Genomic DNA, 17710 nt, shown 5'->3' on the forward strand with positions numbered 1-17710 from the left:
TAATATTTGTACAAATGTCACTAATTCAAACACACACATGCGCATGCACACACACACACGCACGCACGCACGCACGCACGCACGCACACACACACACACACACACACACACACACACACCGTTATGCAACTTTTGTAATGTCTGTGTTTATCACAAAAACACACAGCAGCACCCAGGAGTCTTATTATAATTTCTCACTTTTAACAACATTTACCTCTCAAAGGTCCTTATCTCTCATTGTTGACAGTCACTTATCTAAGTGTCATAGATTTGCTGTCACATCTTGCATCAGATCAAACCTGTTTGTCCGAGCATAGAGGATCTTAGTGTTCAACCCCAAATGCTTTAAAATTTTTAAATAACCTTTAAATCACTTAAAATGAACATTTATGAACTGGTTTTTCAGTGTGTTTACAATGGTGCAGTTATCAGACCACAGAACCATAGTCTGGGTTTTATGTGGCAAACATCTGAAATGTCAGACTGAAATCATATATAAGCAATTATTTGACCTTATTCTACCATATTTACCCTTTAACCATCACTATGAGAAATACTCAAATACTTGAAAAAAAATATTGTGAAAAACTTTCTTCAGTAAGTAAAATAGCAGATTGTTGCAGAATCAGATTGGCTCTCATTGAGACATTTGAGGAAAGAGAGTATTTAATGATTATGGGTCAGAAAATGAGACGGTTAAGATAAATGTTAGAGATTAAGAGAAAGTAGCTTGTGATGATGTCCAGACAGTATAAATAAGTGACTAATTATTTATACCAACCAGTAACATAAAAACTTTTTTGATTGGTTAACTTCAATACAGTAATATTTATAATGTATTAGATTTGATCATAACTTTACTCACATATGATTAGATATGATGTTCTCATTGAGATCAATACAGGCCTGCAGGCTCTTTGTTTTTTAAACTTTAACGAAAATATACTCTATTTTCGCAATAATGTCAAATAAGCAATATATTTATTCATAAATAAACAATAGCATCTGAAACTACTTTAAAATATGAGAATTATCAACTTTATTATACACTGTAAAAATAACAACAGTTTGTTCAAAGTTAAATGAACATTAAACATTAACAAGTCTTTGTTTTTACAGAGTGAAACTATAAAAAACAGCCTCATGCAAAGCATTCTGGGAACCAGAAATCCTCATCAACCTTTTTCAGATTTTTTCTTCAGATTTTGGTTCCCAGAATGCTTTGCATGAGGCTGTTATTTTAGTTTTATTCTGTAAAGACAAAGACTTGTTAATGTTTATTGAACTATTGCCAATAAATAACATACATTTAATTCCACAGTAAGTTACTGGCGAACATCTGCCAGTAATACTGTAATTTCTACAGATATTTTTACAGTGTAAAGAATTTATTACATCAAATTAACACTACCAGCTTCACTCAAATGTCAGAGTATGTGAATGATTGAATCCACAGATATACGTGAATATGAGAGTCTTAAAGGCCTTCTGAAAGCGAGGATAGAAAAATCCATAGATCAAAGGATTACAAGTTGAGTTAAAATATGCAAACCAAACTAAAGCCTCAAAAACATCAGCTGGGGTCACAAAATTGATGAAAGGATCAACAGCAATGGCAATAAAATAAGGCAGCCAGCAAATAAAGAAAACGCCCATAACAAGAGCCAGAGTTTTAGCTGCTTTTCTTTCTCTGTGTGCAGAGCTTTGACTGTTAACACCTGTGGTGGTCACAGACACTTTCTCTGACAAAACTTTTGCATGTTTTCTTACAACATTAAATATGATGATATACAGAGAGCTCATTATAGTTCCTGGAATAATAAATAACAAGATTACACAAATGAGTCCCCATTCTTTGTTAAAAAACACAGCACAGCCACCAAAACAAGACATCTGTAATATAAGAGCTTCCAGACCAACAGCATTCACCCCTGAAAACAAAATGCTAAAGCTGTACACAAATGAAAAGATCCATGTAAGGGTGATTAATACAGTCACAGTGTTGTTTGTGATCCTCATTTTGTACTTCAGAGGGTCACAGATGGCCCAGTATCTATCAATAGATATTAAACTAAGATGTATTAAAGAAGAAGTACAGAAGGTCATGTCCAAACTAGAATGAACTTTACAAATAACATCTCCCAAAAACCAGCAGCCCTCGACAGATCGCACCATACTGTAGGGCATCACCAGTGAACCCAGTAGACAGTCACACACAGCCAATGACTGAACGATCAGATGAGTTGGAGACTGAAGCTGTTTGAAGTGAGAGATGGAGATGATGATCAGCAGATTCCCAAAAACTGTCATGAGGATCATGAGTAACATAAAAGCATACATTGTCACTTTAACAACAGTAAGACGATGCGCTCTAGGACAAGAGTCTGGATGTGAAGGATAACACAGGAGAATATTCTCAGTTTCATTGAAAGACATTGCATCTGAGAGGACTTCCATTGTAATTGATAACAGACACACAATTATAACCCAAAGTTTGAACAAAATCATTTTAGAAATTACAACATGGTTAAGGCAAATATCTAAAGAAACATGAACATAAATACAGTACATGCCCATTCAATCTAACTACCCCAAAATAAACTTGATATAGCTCGGATGTGTTCATATATACAGTTCAGGTCTGGTCTAAACCCCTCCCCAGCAGTATACGTAACTAACTGATACACAAACATTGTGACTCGAGAGATTAAAATAAAAATTGTACTGTGTTTCTTGTATTAGAGGTCAGAGTTCACTGTTAGAAACACTTGTCAAAATACAGCTGTCACTGATGCATTACACTTTTAAAAGGTCCAAATATTTATTATAAGATACATATATGTATACAGATATGTATATTTGGCACCAATATTTAAGGTACTATTATGCACCTTTGAGATACTAATATGCACTCTTTGGTACTAATATGAACCTCTGAGGTTTTTAAAAAGGTACCTCCCGAGTGACATTTCGGGGGACATATTTTGACAATTTTTTTCTGACAGTGTGGATACCTCGAAAAACATTAAAAATGTCATCAAGTCCTGCTTAAGTTCTGCGAGAATTAACTGTGAAGAGTGGTAACACTGGAGATAACTCTGAAGTTTGGGCCAGTGCCTCTGAGTGCTTAAGAAATATTTGAAAAATAAATAAAAAACGGTTTATGACGTTTGATTATTTTTCCTATTTGTAATGGAACTGTTCTGTTTGAGTTCCTTGGGTCATAACAAATACTACAATACTAAATATTTCATAATTGACAATACTTCCTGTCCACAATTTGAATTATACTGAAAACCAATTTTTCCACCTGCGCCATTTGTCTGATTTGCATTTAATATGGCATATACCATGTTAACAGATTGCTAAAAAGATATTTTAAAAAAATTATTCAGTAAGTGTAAGGAATGGTAGAAGACCATTCATTCTACCACCAGGTGGCACCCTCCCCACCAACCTGACATTGGACACTTACTCTGCTTCTGCTTTCACTGGTCTTTATGTATTTAACCATGCCATTCTGTCATTCATGTTGTGAAGTATTGTAGTTGTAACCTACATTACCAAGCTTTGCCATTGTATTTATCATTGTTTTATGTTGCCTTGTTCATGCTATGATCTTTTTGCCTGTTCTTTGGACTACGTCTTCAGATTAACCTTTTGTCTTGTTTGCCTGACTTTATTAATAAACTTCTGCATTTGGATTCTACAGCAGTCTCTGCACGTTACAGAATACTTTGCCTAACCTGAATCCAGTGGAGGTTTCAACAGCCATGGACCCAACGGTTTCTCACATACTACGCCAAGGTGAGGATACTGTACAAGAGTATACGTTTAAGTTTTGGAATTTAACATCACAGGCTGATTGCCCGGAACGATGGCTATGGATCTGGTAATGGTTAGGACTTAACCCTACATTACAGAAAATGGTACCTCTGCACTGTCACTGTTTGTTGGCTGATTTTGTGGGTGCAGTTTTGCATGCTGCTATACCCTTAAATGCCAGATATCTTTACCATGTTTCAAAACGCAAAGCAGCACAATGTCCTTTAAACAACTGTTACATGATATAAATTGGTACATTACTATTTAAATCACGCAGATGATTTGGTGGTGTCAGCAATCAAAGCTTTACATTTTTAACAGGCTTTTGAACTGACCTGAAAGTGATCCACTGGCTTTATTTTGGACAGAATGCTGTGTCTTCCCGGTCATAGCGGTGCATCAATTGTGTATGGCCGTTTCACACGGCAAGCGGCGAATTCGGCTACAGCTTTCCTCGTGTAGTGGAAGTGTTTTGTGCAGCATTTAGTCCCAATCTGTTTATCTTCAATGGTGCCTGCTGTGTGTTCACTACCTGCTGTGTTAGGCCTATTAAGTCTAGTTTAGTCTAGTAGTTTTGGAATTCTGTTCCTTTAAGTGTTAAAGCATTTACAATCGACGCATACTGCGATTAAATATGGCATAGGCCATCTCTTCTAATACGATTATACTTTTATTGAAATATTGCATTTATAGTGAGGAAAATAAGTATTTGAACACCCTGCTATTTTGAACTGCTAAGTTCTCCCACTTAGAAATCATGGAGGGGTCTGAAATTGTCATCGTAGGTGCAGAAATCACAATGCATGATTTTTTAACCTTATTTGTATGACACACCTGCAAATAAGTATTTGAACACCTGTCTAAGTCCACTGTTGGAGCAGTTAGAAAATGGAAGAAGCTAAACATGACTCCATTAGGGCTGTGCAAAAAATCACCTGCGATTATCATGCGTGTTTCATCAGTTAAGCTGGTTTGGTGATTGGAAGTAAATCACCATTAGCTGCTTTCAGATGGAGCAGCATTTACTACACAGAGCCGTAGTTCACAGAGAAGCTAGGAAAAATCAGGTTCAAAATCAACTCCGATAATCTATGCAATCATACATGGCACGGAAGGTTCCTCTGCTTAAACCGGCACATGTCCAGGCCCGTCTTTTTGGATGATCCAGAGCAGTCATGGTAGAAAGTCATGTGGTCAGATGAGACCAAAATAGAACTTTTTGGTCATAATTCCACTAAACGTGTTTGGAGGAAGAAGAATGATGAGTACTATCCCAAGAACACCATCCCTACTGTGAAGCATGGGGGTGGTAGCATCATGCTTTGGGGTGTTTTTCTGCACATGGGATAGGGCAACTGAATTTTTATTAAGGAGAGGATGACTGGGGCCATGTATTGCGAGATTTTGGGGAACAACCTCCTTCCCTCAGTTAGAGCATTGAAGATGGGTCGAGGCTGGGTCTTCCAACAAGACAATGACCTGAAGCACACAGCCAGGATATCTTAAGCAGCTCAAAAAAGGCTTCTCACAGAATCATATATGTGACCCGTCAAGGAAACCAGTGACACAAGTCGGCAGCACAAGTTTCGAGATAATGAAAATAATGAAAATAAATGTCATTAATGACTTACCCTTATGTCGTTCTAAACTCGGAAGACCTCCGTTCATCTTCTGAACACAGTTTAAGATGTTTTAACGTTAGATTTAGTCAGAGAGCTTTCTGTCCCCTCCATTGAAAATCTATGTACGGTTTCCATGTCCAGAAAGGTAACACAAAACAATAGAAAAAAAGAAGCTGGTGGAGGAACGAGCAAGTGATTGGTTACATCCCTAAAGGACGTCACGTTTTCGACGGCGCTGTTTGGATTATCTATTATACTACCTCCCTATTTAAAAATACAAACTTTGAAGGTGGGTTCATGTGTTTAACGGAACGTAAATTACCGGAGTGTAATCTCATATACCCTTACATGTTACGATGTAAATAGTCCTCAGATTGTGTATTATATTCTGTTACCAGACGTTCATGCGAAATCTGATGTAAATAATAGACAAAAATGGACAAAAAATTGTCATTGGATGATCTGAAACAGACTGGATTCGACTTGTGATCAACACAAAGTTAAAAAGTCATGTTTATTTTTGCATGTTGTCATCGGGACTTCTGTCACAAAATACTACATATGATGCTAGAACATCTGTATCTCAAAACGGCTTTACAGGGGGTATGGCTTAGCTAAATGAGGTGTAAATGAGCCCTATTGTCTCTCCCGGCAGGGAAAAGTGTTAACTTTTCTTTCTCTATTTTCTCGGCTTTCTCTTTCTTGAATGTGTTACATTGCTAATGTATTTTCGATGTTTCAACACATTCTAACTGACCCATTGATGTCACATGGACTACTTTGATGATGTTTTTATAACCTTTCTGGACATGGAAACCGTACATAGATTTTCAATGGAGGGGACAGAAAGCTCTCTGACTAAATCTACCGTAAAACATCTTAAACTGTGTTCCGAAGATGAACAGAGGTTTTCCGAGTTTAGAACGACATAAGGGTAAGTCATTAATGACATTATTTTCATTTTTGGGCAAACTATCCCTATTTAGTAGCCATGCTGTTCCCTTTGGGGAGGGGGCAAAAACAACTGCTTATCCAAAAACTGCTGTCTCAAACATGGAGAGGCTTCTTCATGATCTCAACTAACAGATTCTGCAATAAAACGAAAATCACATGTTTTAGAAAAAAACTTTATTCTTTTTTCTCATTATCTCGAAAGTTGTGCTGCCGACTTGTGTCCCTGGTTTCCGTGACGGGTCACATTTGTTCGAAGATTAAAAGTTTTTGTTTACATAATATATGTGGGTGTACTGTGTATAATAATTATGTATAAATACACATACACATGCAGGTGGCGTTGTTTCACTATCAACTAAACTTTACAAGAAGAATTGGGTAACACTTTATTTTACGAACCGCAAAGTACCGCGTAATTAAACCGAAATTACAGCGTACCTATTTGTAACAACAGAGTACCTCTACAGTACGTACTTGTAGTTATAAGGGAACAATATTTTAAGTTTGGGGTAATAAGGGGGTAAGAATATGAAGAATTATAAATTATTTATACTCCAAGTATTTTATAACAACAGGGTACCTATTGTAATATTACGTGGTATGTATGACTTAGTCAAGTCTATGGGGAAATTATGTTGTATTTTTTTTATTGTGAATTTTTCATATTGACTACTGTAAGAAGATGGATGTCTAAATTTTAAACATAAATAAGGGGCATGGTACTGGATGATGCCCTGGGTCACCAAAGACCCAATGTATTCAATTAAGGGTTAATCTAGATTTAAATCAATGTAATATTTTAACTCCAGTAAAAGTGCAGAGTATACAGGTTGTGGTTTATTAAGTTTGAAATAGATTCTTCTGAACACAGTTCAAACTGATTTTCACAATAGCTGCTATGGTCTTCTTCTCTCACAAAAAAGGACAATAAAGTAATGTTCATACAAAACTGAAAATTGTGATTTTCTCGCCCTTGTGTCATTCCATTGACTTCATTATATGGGTTTATAAAATCATCTCTTTGTTCGTGTTCAACATATAAAAGAAATGCATACTGTTTTAAAACATAAGGTTGGAACAAACATAGACAGAATGTTTATTAATGTCTACATGCTAAATTCTTTAAGATTAACTTTACTGCTTTTAGAAGATGCATGATCACCTTGATCAAACAATTTCTTGTAATGATGTTCAAATATAATATCTTTTAACAGTAATTAATGCTAAATTATTTATTCATAAGTATATTTAGTACATGCAAATATTTACAAAAATTCATTAAATACATTGATATTTACTCAAATGTCACACCATCTAAATCCTGGCAGCCATAGATGTAAGCGTATATGAGAGTCTTAAAGGCCTTCTGAAAACAAGGATAGAAAAATCCATAAATCAAAGGATTATAAGCTGAGTTAAAATATGCAAACCAACTTAAAGCTTCAAAAACATCAGCTGGAACAGAAAAATTGATATAAGGGCTGACAGTAGAGGCAGTAAATCCAGGCAGCCAGCAGAGAAAGAAAACGCCCATAACAAGAGCCAGAGTTTTAGCTGCTTTTCTTTCTCTGTGTGCAGAGCTTTGACTGTTAACACCTGTGGTGGTCACAGACACTTTCATTGACAAAACCTTTGCATGTTTTTTCACAACTTTAAATATGATGATATACAGAGAGCTCATTATAGTACCTGGAATAATAAATGCCAAGATTAAACAAGTTAGTCCCCATTCTTTGTTTAAAAAGAAAACACAGCCACCAAAACAAGACATCTGTAATATAAGAGCTTCCATACCAACAGCAGTCACCCCTGAAAACACAATAGAAAAGAAGTACACAAATGAAAAGATCCAGGTAAAGGTAATAGTTACAGTCATAGTATAGTTTGTGACCCTCATTCTGTATCTCAGAGGGTCACAGATGGCCCAGTATCTATCAATAGATATTAAACTAAGATGTAACAAAGAAGAAGTACAGAGGGTCAAGTCCAAACTAGAATGAACTTTACAAATAAAATCTCCCAAAAACCAGCAGCCCTCGACAGATCGCACCATACTGTAGGGCATTACCAGTGAACCCAGCAGACAGTCACACACAGCCAATGACTGAACGATCAGATGAGTTGGAGACTGAAGTTGTTTGAAGTGAGAGATGGAGATGATGATCAGCAGATTCCCAAAAACTGTCATGAGGATCATGAGTGAAATTAAAGCGTACATTGTCACTTTCACAACAGTGAGACGATGAGTTCTAGGACAAGAGTCTGGATGTAAAGGATAACACAGGAGAATATTCTCAGTCTCATTGAAAGACATCATGTCCAAAATATAATAAGTCAGTTGTAAAAGTACTCAAGTATGGACCAAACTGTAAACTGAATTATTTTATAAATTATAATATGATCAAGATCAAAAGAAGGATGAATATTTAAACAGTTCCTTTCCATTTTAAAATAACATGTTAAATGGACTCATCCCTGTAGCTACGTCTCTTTATATATTCTCAGATTTAAGGTGCCTGCCCCTTTTGCATGTTTGTAACCAATGATTACAGAAATATCTGTTGCTTTGGGCCTGTCACATTATTTTCCTTTGTTAACTGCACCTCTTTTTCTTTGCCAAGCTCCAATTTTTAGTTTGCCAAGCTCCAACTACAGTAGCGGTCAAGCCCAGAAAGGCCCCCAGTTACAAGAAAACAAACTGTGACTCTCAAGGCCCAAAATTATATCGCGGAGGAGAAAAATATTAGATTTAGAAATCTTTAACTCGCATACTTTTATTTTGAAAGCGCAACACAGCGTTTTGTTACTGGCCTGCCCAGCCCCCTCAACGGCAAGTGGGGTCTGAAGCTGGCAACAGGAGATGAAAAGACAGCAGCAGCTCAGATTAAGTTATTTATTTTGTCCTCACATTCTTTACTGTAGTTACCCATCACAATCCTGCCTAAAGGCTCATTATGCAGCTCATTATGAAAGTCTTTTGTTTCCTTAGCTGTCAATCAATCCTTCTCGCATACGGCCCCTTTAAACAAAAAGTGTCTTACAATTTCTAAATCAATATTGTTTTATGTGAATGAGTAGGCAGAATGTTTTTCACATCATTTTAAAGAAAGAAAAAAACTCTAGACTACTAGATTCTGTCTTGTGAAAACATGTTTAGAATGAGTTTTGTGGACTTATATCAGTGACTTAAAAATGTTGCTTTTTCAAAAAACACGCAACCATTTTTCTCATATAGCTCATATAATATTGTAGCCCAGTTTGTGCTGAACGCAGTGTTATGAGACTTTTGCCATTATTATGTTTTAAAGCAACTGAAAAAAGACCAATTGTAAGAGCATGACAGAACCTCTGCCACTGTCCCAAAATGGTAGAACTCCAGAGGATTAATTTTGATGAGCATTGAACAAAGAAACAATAGCTGATGGTATGGGAACTCCTCCCTCTTCCGGTTTCTCTGAAGCCACTTTGAATAACACTAGTGTACTGGCCAATGCCGACCATGATGGCGTAGGGGCTTGACTTTCGCCACCATGTAGCATTATCAACACGGCAAATACTCAGATTCTTTCTCTTTACAGTAATACTGAAGTGTCGCCATAGATAGTCGTACTTGTTACGTGCCTAGTGTCCTTTCCCCACCAACGCAGTGCGAAATACGCCACAGTGTGCACAATACATTTACAGATCCACACAATAAACTGGACCCTCTCATAGATGTCAGTCTTTGATTGAATTAAAGTACTGTGAGATTAAACTGCTTGTTATGCTTTTTGAATGGCTCTCACTGCATAATGATATCACTCACTATCTGGTTTGTGCAGCGCCAGATGATGTTAAGAGCAAGGGGGATCCCTAGTGGTTCTTTCTCTTTACAGTAATACTGAAGTGTCGCCATAGATAGTCGTACTTGTTATGTGCCTAGTGTCCTTTCCCCACCAACGCAGTGCGAAATACGCCACAGTGTGCACAATACATTTACAGATCCACACAATAAACTGGACCCTCTCATAGATGTCAGTCTTGTACAATCTTAATGCGTTTCGCCCGATCCCCTTCCTTTATTAGATATCCCACCCTGGCGTCTGCCTTGTAATTTAACGCACTTTGGCCATGAAAATAGCATGAACAGACATAGTTTCTTCAGACAGCCTCCCCTCATACATGTGCAAACCTTTTAATAAGGCCTTTGCTTGTACAAGCGCTGTGCCATGGCCATTTGTCACACTTGTATGGATGTCATTTCTTTGGCGTCTGCCTTGTGTACTTCAGTGTGCTTGGCCGATTTTCACATTTCTGCGACTAAGGATGGGTGCTGGCCTGACATAGCACATACTCTCCTCTACCACATGAGTCTCCTGCCTTGGGCGCAGCTACGTTTGGTGCGCGTTTCACGTGGCATAAAACGTATGAAGGTTCTGCTGTTATAGCTTGGGTATCAGTTACAAACAGAGAATTATACTTGTGTCTGTAGTCCAGACAGCATCTATTGCTCTATGAATGATCAGCGGCGAGGCCGCAGCACACACAGGACTGGAAAGGTGTATCTCCATTTTGTTTGATTCTACTGCAGAACCAAGCTTTGTGACCTAGATGCTCTGCTAGGGGCACTTATGGCAGTGCTAATAGCTAATTTGCCGTGCAGAGGGCTGTTATATTGGTGGAAGTCACTCCCCATGCGCCATCATGGTCGGCATTGGCCAGTACACTGCCGTTATTCAATAAAGCTTCAGAGAAAGATGATAACTGGAATCAAACCGGATGAAAGATGAGTTCCCATAGCGTCAGGTCTGACGCAATTTTTTGTTTCCGTTTCTCAGGGAACCGGGGGTACAATAGTAACCAGAGACATTATCAAGTAACTACAATGCCAAAGTGAAAACAATTTAAAATCATCATTAGACCTTCACTAAATCAATAAACTGTGTTGCTTAAAAATCCATTTATAGGTTGTGGAAAGCCAATTAAAATAAAAATCTTTTTTTGAAAATAGTTAAATGAATTGAACAATTAATTCTAAAAGAGAAACCTTTACTTTATATGTCTATTTGTTCAGGCCTTTTTTTATTTTCTCTTTTTTAAGATCTTCCAAATGTCTATAACCTAACAAGTCCCTGTGTGGTCTTTGCTCAATATTTAAAGAGACAGTTCACCCAAAATAGAAAGTACTGAAACTATATTATCAAAATGTTTTGACAATACCAATACATTTTAATGCACAGTGTGTGTGTGTGTGTGTGTGTGTGTGTGTGTGTGCGTGCGTGCGTGCGTGCGTGCGTGCATGCATGCATGCATGCATGTGTGTCAAAAATCAGGCAATGACAATAGTTAATTGTATTGGGGCACTGAGGGCCCCCCTCAAAACAATTCTGCTTAGGTTTTGCTAATAGTAATCGCATCAAACAAACATGGTTACTAATGTTTTACCACAAAAACATGGTTTACAAACTTGAATTAAAGTACTGTGAGATTAAACTGCTTGTTATGCTTTTGAATGGCTCTCACTGCACAATGATATCACTCACTATCTGGTTTGTGCAGCGCCAGATGATGTTAAGAGCAAGGGGGATCCCTAGTGGTTGGGGGCCCTACGCACCTTGCATACTCTGCGTATTGGGAGGACCAGCTCTGACTAACACTAGTGCATACCTCAGGTCTTTTAGGACCCTGTAAACTTTTTACAATACATAAATTAGAAAACAGAACTAATTTAAATGATTGTGTTTCTGTTATGTTAAATAGTTAATAATAAATAGATACTAAGAAGGTGGATGTCTAATTTTTTAAACATAAATTAGGGGCACGGTACTGGATGATGCCCTGGGTCACCAAAGACCCAATGTATTCATTTAAGGGTTAATCTAGATTTAAATCAATGTTATATTTTAATTTAAGTAAAAGTGCAGAATATACAAGTTCTGTTTTATATAGTTTGAAATAGATTCTTCTGAACAGAGTTTAAACTGATTTCTGCAATAGCTGTTATGGTCTTCCTCCCCCATGTTCATACAAAACTGAAAATTGTGATTTATTCGCCCTTGTGTCATTCCATTGAATTCATTATATGGGTTTATAAAACATCTCTTTGTTCATGTTCAACAAATAAAAGAAATGCATACAGGTTTAAAACAAAGTTGGAATAAACATGGACAGAATGTTTATTAATGTGTACATGCTAAATCCTTTAAGATTAATATTACTGCTTTTAGAAGATGCATGATCACCTTGATCAAACAATTTCTTGTAATGATGTTCAAATATAATATCTTTTAACAGTAATTAATGCTTAGTAATTTATTTATAAGTATATTTAGTACATGCAAATATTTACAAAAATGCATTTAATAAATTGATATTTACTCAAATGTCACACCACCTAAATCCTTTAAGCCATAGATGTAAGCGTATATGAGAGTCTTAAAGGCCTTCTGAAAACAAGGATAGAAAAATCCATAAATCAAAGGATTGCATGCAGAGTTAAAATATGCAAACCAACTTAAAGCTTCAAAAACATCAGATGGAACGGAATAATTGATATAAGGGTTGACAGTAGAGGCAGTAAATCCAGGCAGCCAGCAGAGAAAGAAAACGCCCATAACAAGAGCCAGAGTTTTAGCTGCTTTTCTTTCTCCGTGTGCGGAGTTTCGACTGTTAACACCTGTGGTGGTCACAGACACTTTCTCTGACAAAACCTTTGCATGTTTTTTCACAACTTTAAATATACTGATATACAAAGAGCTCATTATAGTTCCTGGAATAATAAATAACAAAATTAAACAAGTAAGTCCCCATTCTTTGTTTAAAAACAACACAGCACATCCACCAAAACAAGACACCTGTAATATTAAATCTTCCAGACCAACAGCAAACACCCCTGAAAACACAACAGAAAAACTGTACACAAATGAAAAGATCCATGTAAAGATTATAAATATAGTCATAGTTTTGTTTGTGATCCTTATTCTGTACTTCAGAGGGTAATATATGGCACAGTATCTATCAATAGATATTAAACTAAGATGTATTAAAGAAGAAAAACAGAGGGTTGTGTCCAAGCTAGAATGAACTTTACAAATAACATCTCCCAAAAACCAGCAGCCCTCGACAGATCGCACCATACTGTAGGGCATTACCAGTGAACCCAGCAGACAGTCACACACAGCCAATGACTGAACGATCAGATGAGTTGGAGACTGAAGCTGTTTGAAGTGAGAGATGGAGATGATGATCAGCAGATTCCCAAAAACTGTCATGAGGATCATGAGTGAAATGAAAGCGTACATTGCCACTTTAACAACAGTGAGACGGTGAGCTCTAGGACAAGAGTCTGGATGTAAAGGATAACACAGGAGAATATTCTCAGTCTCATTGAAAGACATCACGTCCAAAATATAATAAGTCAGTTGTAAAAGTACTCAAGTATGGACCAAACTGTAAACCGAATTATTTTATAAATTATAATATGAAGATCAAAAGAAGGATGAATATATAAACAGTTCCTTTCCATTTTAAAATAACATGTTAAATGGACTCATCGCTGTAGCTACGTCTCTTTATATATTCTCAGATTTAAGCTGCCTGCCCCTTTTGCATGTTTGTAACCAATGATTACAGAATTATCCGTTGCTTTGGGCCTGTCAGATTATTTTCCTTTGTTAACTGCACCTCTTTTTCATTGCCAAGCTCTAATTTTCTATTTTTTTTACATTTTACAACTACAGCCAGTCGAGCCAGGTACATGCATAGGGCAGTAGTAGAGCGCTGCGTTGTTTACACAGAGATGCGAGTAATGTTACTCGAGCACATATGCGATGTGATGTGTTTTTTAAGTTCATACACGCTTACAGAAACGCATTAAAACATTGTTAAAATTAGAAGCCAGACAATGAGTCAATGGGCATCTGAAAACAGTAATCTGAAAACAGCTTTTTATATAACTAATCACTGCAGATGTTTATCTGAGATGTTCTGAATTTAGTTTATGTACATGTTCTATTAGTGATATTTACCCATTAGTTATTTATGTAAGCTTATGTGGTATTTCTGTGGACAATTTATGCCAACAGCTGTTTATAACTCTCTTACAGGTCTGCATCCCTCTCATCAGTACAAAACTATGAAGTGGAAAAACATATTCACACTTTATGGACATAAAGTTATATGGTAACATGAGCCACATGACTTTTACAGCTTTGTTGTTTCTTAGTTAGTACAAGTTAAGTTAGTCAGTAAATAAACTGAAAATGTCCAACTGACCTTCATTTCTATTTTGATTAACTTGTTATCTTTTTAATAAACCACAAACAAAAATGTATACATTTCTTTTGTCCTCACATTCTTTACTGAAGTTCCCCATCCCAATCCTGCCTAAAGGCTCATTATGCAGCTCATTTTGCAAGTCTTTTGTTTCCTTAGCTGTCAATCAATCCTTCTCGCATACGGCCCCTCTAAACAAAAAAGTGTCTTACAATTTCTAAATCAATATATTGTTTTATGTGAATGAGTAGGCAGAATGATTTTCACATAATTTTAAAGAAAAAAAACTAGACTACTAGATTCTGTCTATGTTTAGAATGAGTTTTGTGGAGTTATATCAGTATCATATCAGTGACTTAAATTTTTTTTCCAAAAACACGCATATACATTTTTCTCTCAAAAATACAAGCATGTACATACATGTAGCTCATATAATATTGTAGCCCAGTTTGTGCTGAACGCAGTGTGCACCACACATTTACAGATCCACACAATAAACTGGACCCTCTCATAGATGTCAGTCTTGTACAATCTTAATGCGTTTTGCACGCTCCCCTTCCTTTATCAGACCTCCCACCCTGGCGTCTGCATTGTAATTTCATGCACTTTGACCATGAAAATGGCATGAACAGACCCAGTTTCTGCTTATGCTTAAGACTCCCCTCATACATGTGCAAACCTTTTAATAAGGCCTTGTTTGTACAAGCGCTGTGCCATGGCCATTTGTCAAACTTGTATGTATGTAATTTTATTTGGCGTCTACCTTGTGTACTTCAGTGGGCTTGGCTGATTCTCACATTTAGGCGACTTAGCATGGGTGCTGGCCTGACATAGCACATACTCTCCTCTACCACATGAGTCTCTTGCCTTGGGTGCAGCTACGTTTGGCGCGCATTTCACGTGGCATCAAACATATGAAGGTCCTGCTGTTATAGCTTGTATATCAGCTATGAACAAAGAATTATACTTGTGTCTGTGGCCCAGACAGCATCTATTGCTTTATGAATGATCAGCAGCGGGGCCAAAGCACACACAGGACTGGAGAGGTGTGTCACGGCCAGGGGCGGACCCAAATATACCAAAGGTCACACCCCTCTCAACTCTTCCACCTCAAGGAGTTTCCCAAGACCACCCCAATGACCAGACAGACGAGTATACTACGTTTAAAATAAACTTTATTTAAATATTTAAAAAGGAAAAAGGGGAAAGGGGCAAGGTTAAAAACTAATGGGGCTTCTTCTGCCCTCCAGGGCCACTCGTGACAAGGACCGGGGACAGGGGCTCCTTAAGGCGCTGGTCCTAAAACCCGTGGCGCGCTCCGCTTCTTCCTGGAGGCAGAATCAAGAACAGAAAGGTTATCACAATGTGCTTTGATGCGATTTTACTGCTGCTCTAATTCTCCGTCCTCTCTCTCTCCTTTGCCTTAGGTTCGTCGTTCTGCAGCCGCTACTGGAAACAGAGATCGTTAGTGGACCATGCAGGGAAACAACTCAAAACACTGGGAATCCTCGTTCACAAAGGCATTCGTCAAGACACAGGTACGTGGTTGTTGTCAACACAGGTCAATAACACTTCACAGAGGTAGGTTACCCACAACACTGGAGGTCTTCGTTCACACAGAGCATTCCTTGGGACACAGGTAAGTGATTGCTGTAAGCACAAGTCAATGACACTTCACAGAGGTAAGTCGCTCACCACACTGGGGATCTTCGTTTCCACAGAGCCTTCCTTGAGACACAGGTAAGTGGTTTCTGCAAGCACAGGTCAATAATACTCCACAGAGGTAAGTTACTCACAACACTGGGGATCTTCGTTCGCACAGAGCTTTCCTTGAGACACAGGTAAGTGGTTGCTGTAAGCACAGGTCAATATTACTTCACAGAGGTAGGTTACTCACAACACTGGGGATCTTCGTTCACACAGAGCTTTCCTTGAGACACAGGTAAGTGGTTGCTGTAAGCACAGATCAATAATACTTCACAGAGGTAAGTTGCTCACAACACTGGGGATCTTCGTTCACACCGGGCTTTCCTTGAGACACAGGTAAGTGGTTGCTGTAAGCACAGATCAATAATACTTCACAGAGGTAAGTTGCTCACAACACTGGGGATCTTCGTTCACACCGGGCTTTCCTTGAGACACAGGTAAGTGGTTGCTGTAAGCACAGATCAATAATACTTCACAGAGGTAAGTTGCTCACAACACTGGGGATCTTCGTTCACACAGGGCTTTCCTTGAGACACAGGTAAGTGGTTGCTGTAAGCACAGATCAATAATACTTCACAGAGGTAAGTTACTCACAACACTGGGGATCTTCGTTCACACAGAGCTTTCCTTGAGACACAGGTAAGTGGTTGCTGTAAGCACAGATCAATAATACTTCACAGAGGTAAGTTGCTCACAACACTGGGGATCTTCGTTCACACAGGGCTTTCCTTGAGACACAGGTAAGTGGTTGCTGTAAGCACAGATCAATAATACTTCACAGAGGTAAGTTACTCACAACACTGGGGATCTTCGTTCACACAGAGCTTTCCTTGAGACACAGGTAAGTGGTTGGGACAGTGGGCTTTTGCTACAGCGTCGGTGCACCGTGTTCCTTCACCCGTCCACTCAACTTCTCGGGCGTCGTAGGGACTGATGGGTCCAGTGGCACGGAGCCGAACGCTTCCCGAACTCCCCCTCTTGTTTCCACGACCGGGGTCCCGAGTTGGGGCGAACTTTCGTTGAGGCTCCGCCACCACGAGCTTCTGTTGGATAGGTCGAACACACACACAACTATGACCCTCAATCCGCACAGTGCACTTCCAAAAATACTCACTCCTTTCCACCACTGGGTTTCACCACTGCCCGCTCTATCGAAGAGTGAGCTCTCTCTCTAACACACCCGGGGCAAAGGCTGAATTTCACTCTCTCTCCGTAGGACTCGGGCCACAACAGATGTAAACCTCTCACGATTCGTCCAAGGCCGGGCGGTTTGCTCGCTACAAGCACAGCATACACACAGCAAGCACGGCACAACACCAAGTAATAAGTGTAACTCACCCACGACACTC

At 38.3% G+C, this 17710-nt stretch overlaps 1 protein-coding gene across 1 annotated transcript; it reads right to left on the reverse strand.

The window, feature by feature from the left end:
* Positions 1-1416: 1416 nt before the first annotated feature.
* Positions 1417-2436, reverse strand: LOC135737888 (trace amine-associated receptor 4-like). The gene has a single exon (XM_065255752.1). The coding sequence runs from the start codon at positions 2434-2436 to the stop codon at positions 1417-1419; it is 1020 nt and encodes a 339-aa protein (XP_065111824.1).
* Positions 2437-17710: the final 15274 nt, after the last annotated feature.

The sequence above is a fragment of the Paramisgurnus dabryanus genome, chromosome 12, assembly GCF_030506205.2.
Source record: "Paramisgurnus dabryanus chromosome 12, PD_genome_1.1, whole genome shotgun sequence".
NCBI lineage: Eukaryota > Metazoa > Chordata > Actinopteri > Cypriniformes > Cobitidae > Paramisgurnus > Paramisgurnus dabryanus.

Excerpts from the sequence above, each read along its gene's own strand:
- LOC135737888 (XM_065255752.1), bottom strand. The coding sequence starts at position 2,436 with ATGTCTTTCAATGAAACTGAGAATATTCTCCTGTGTTATCCTTCACAT.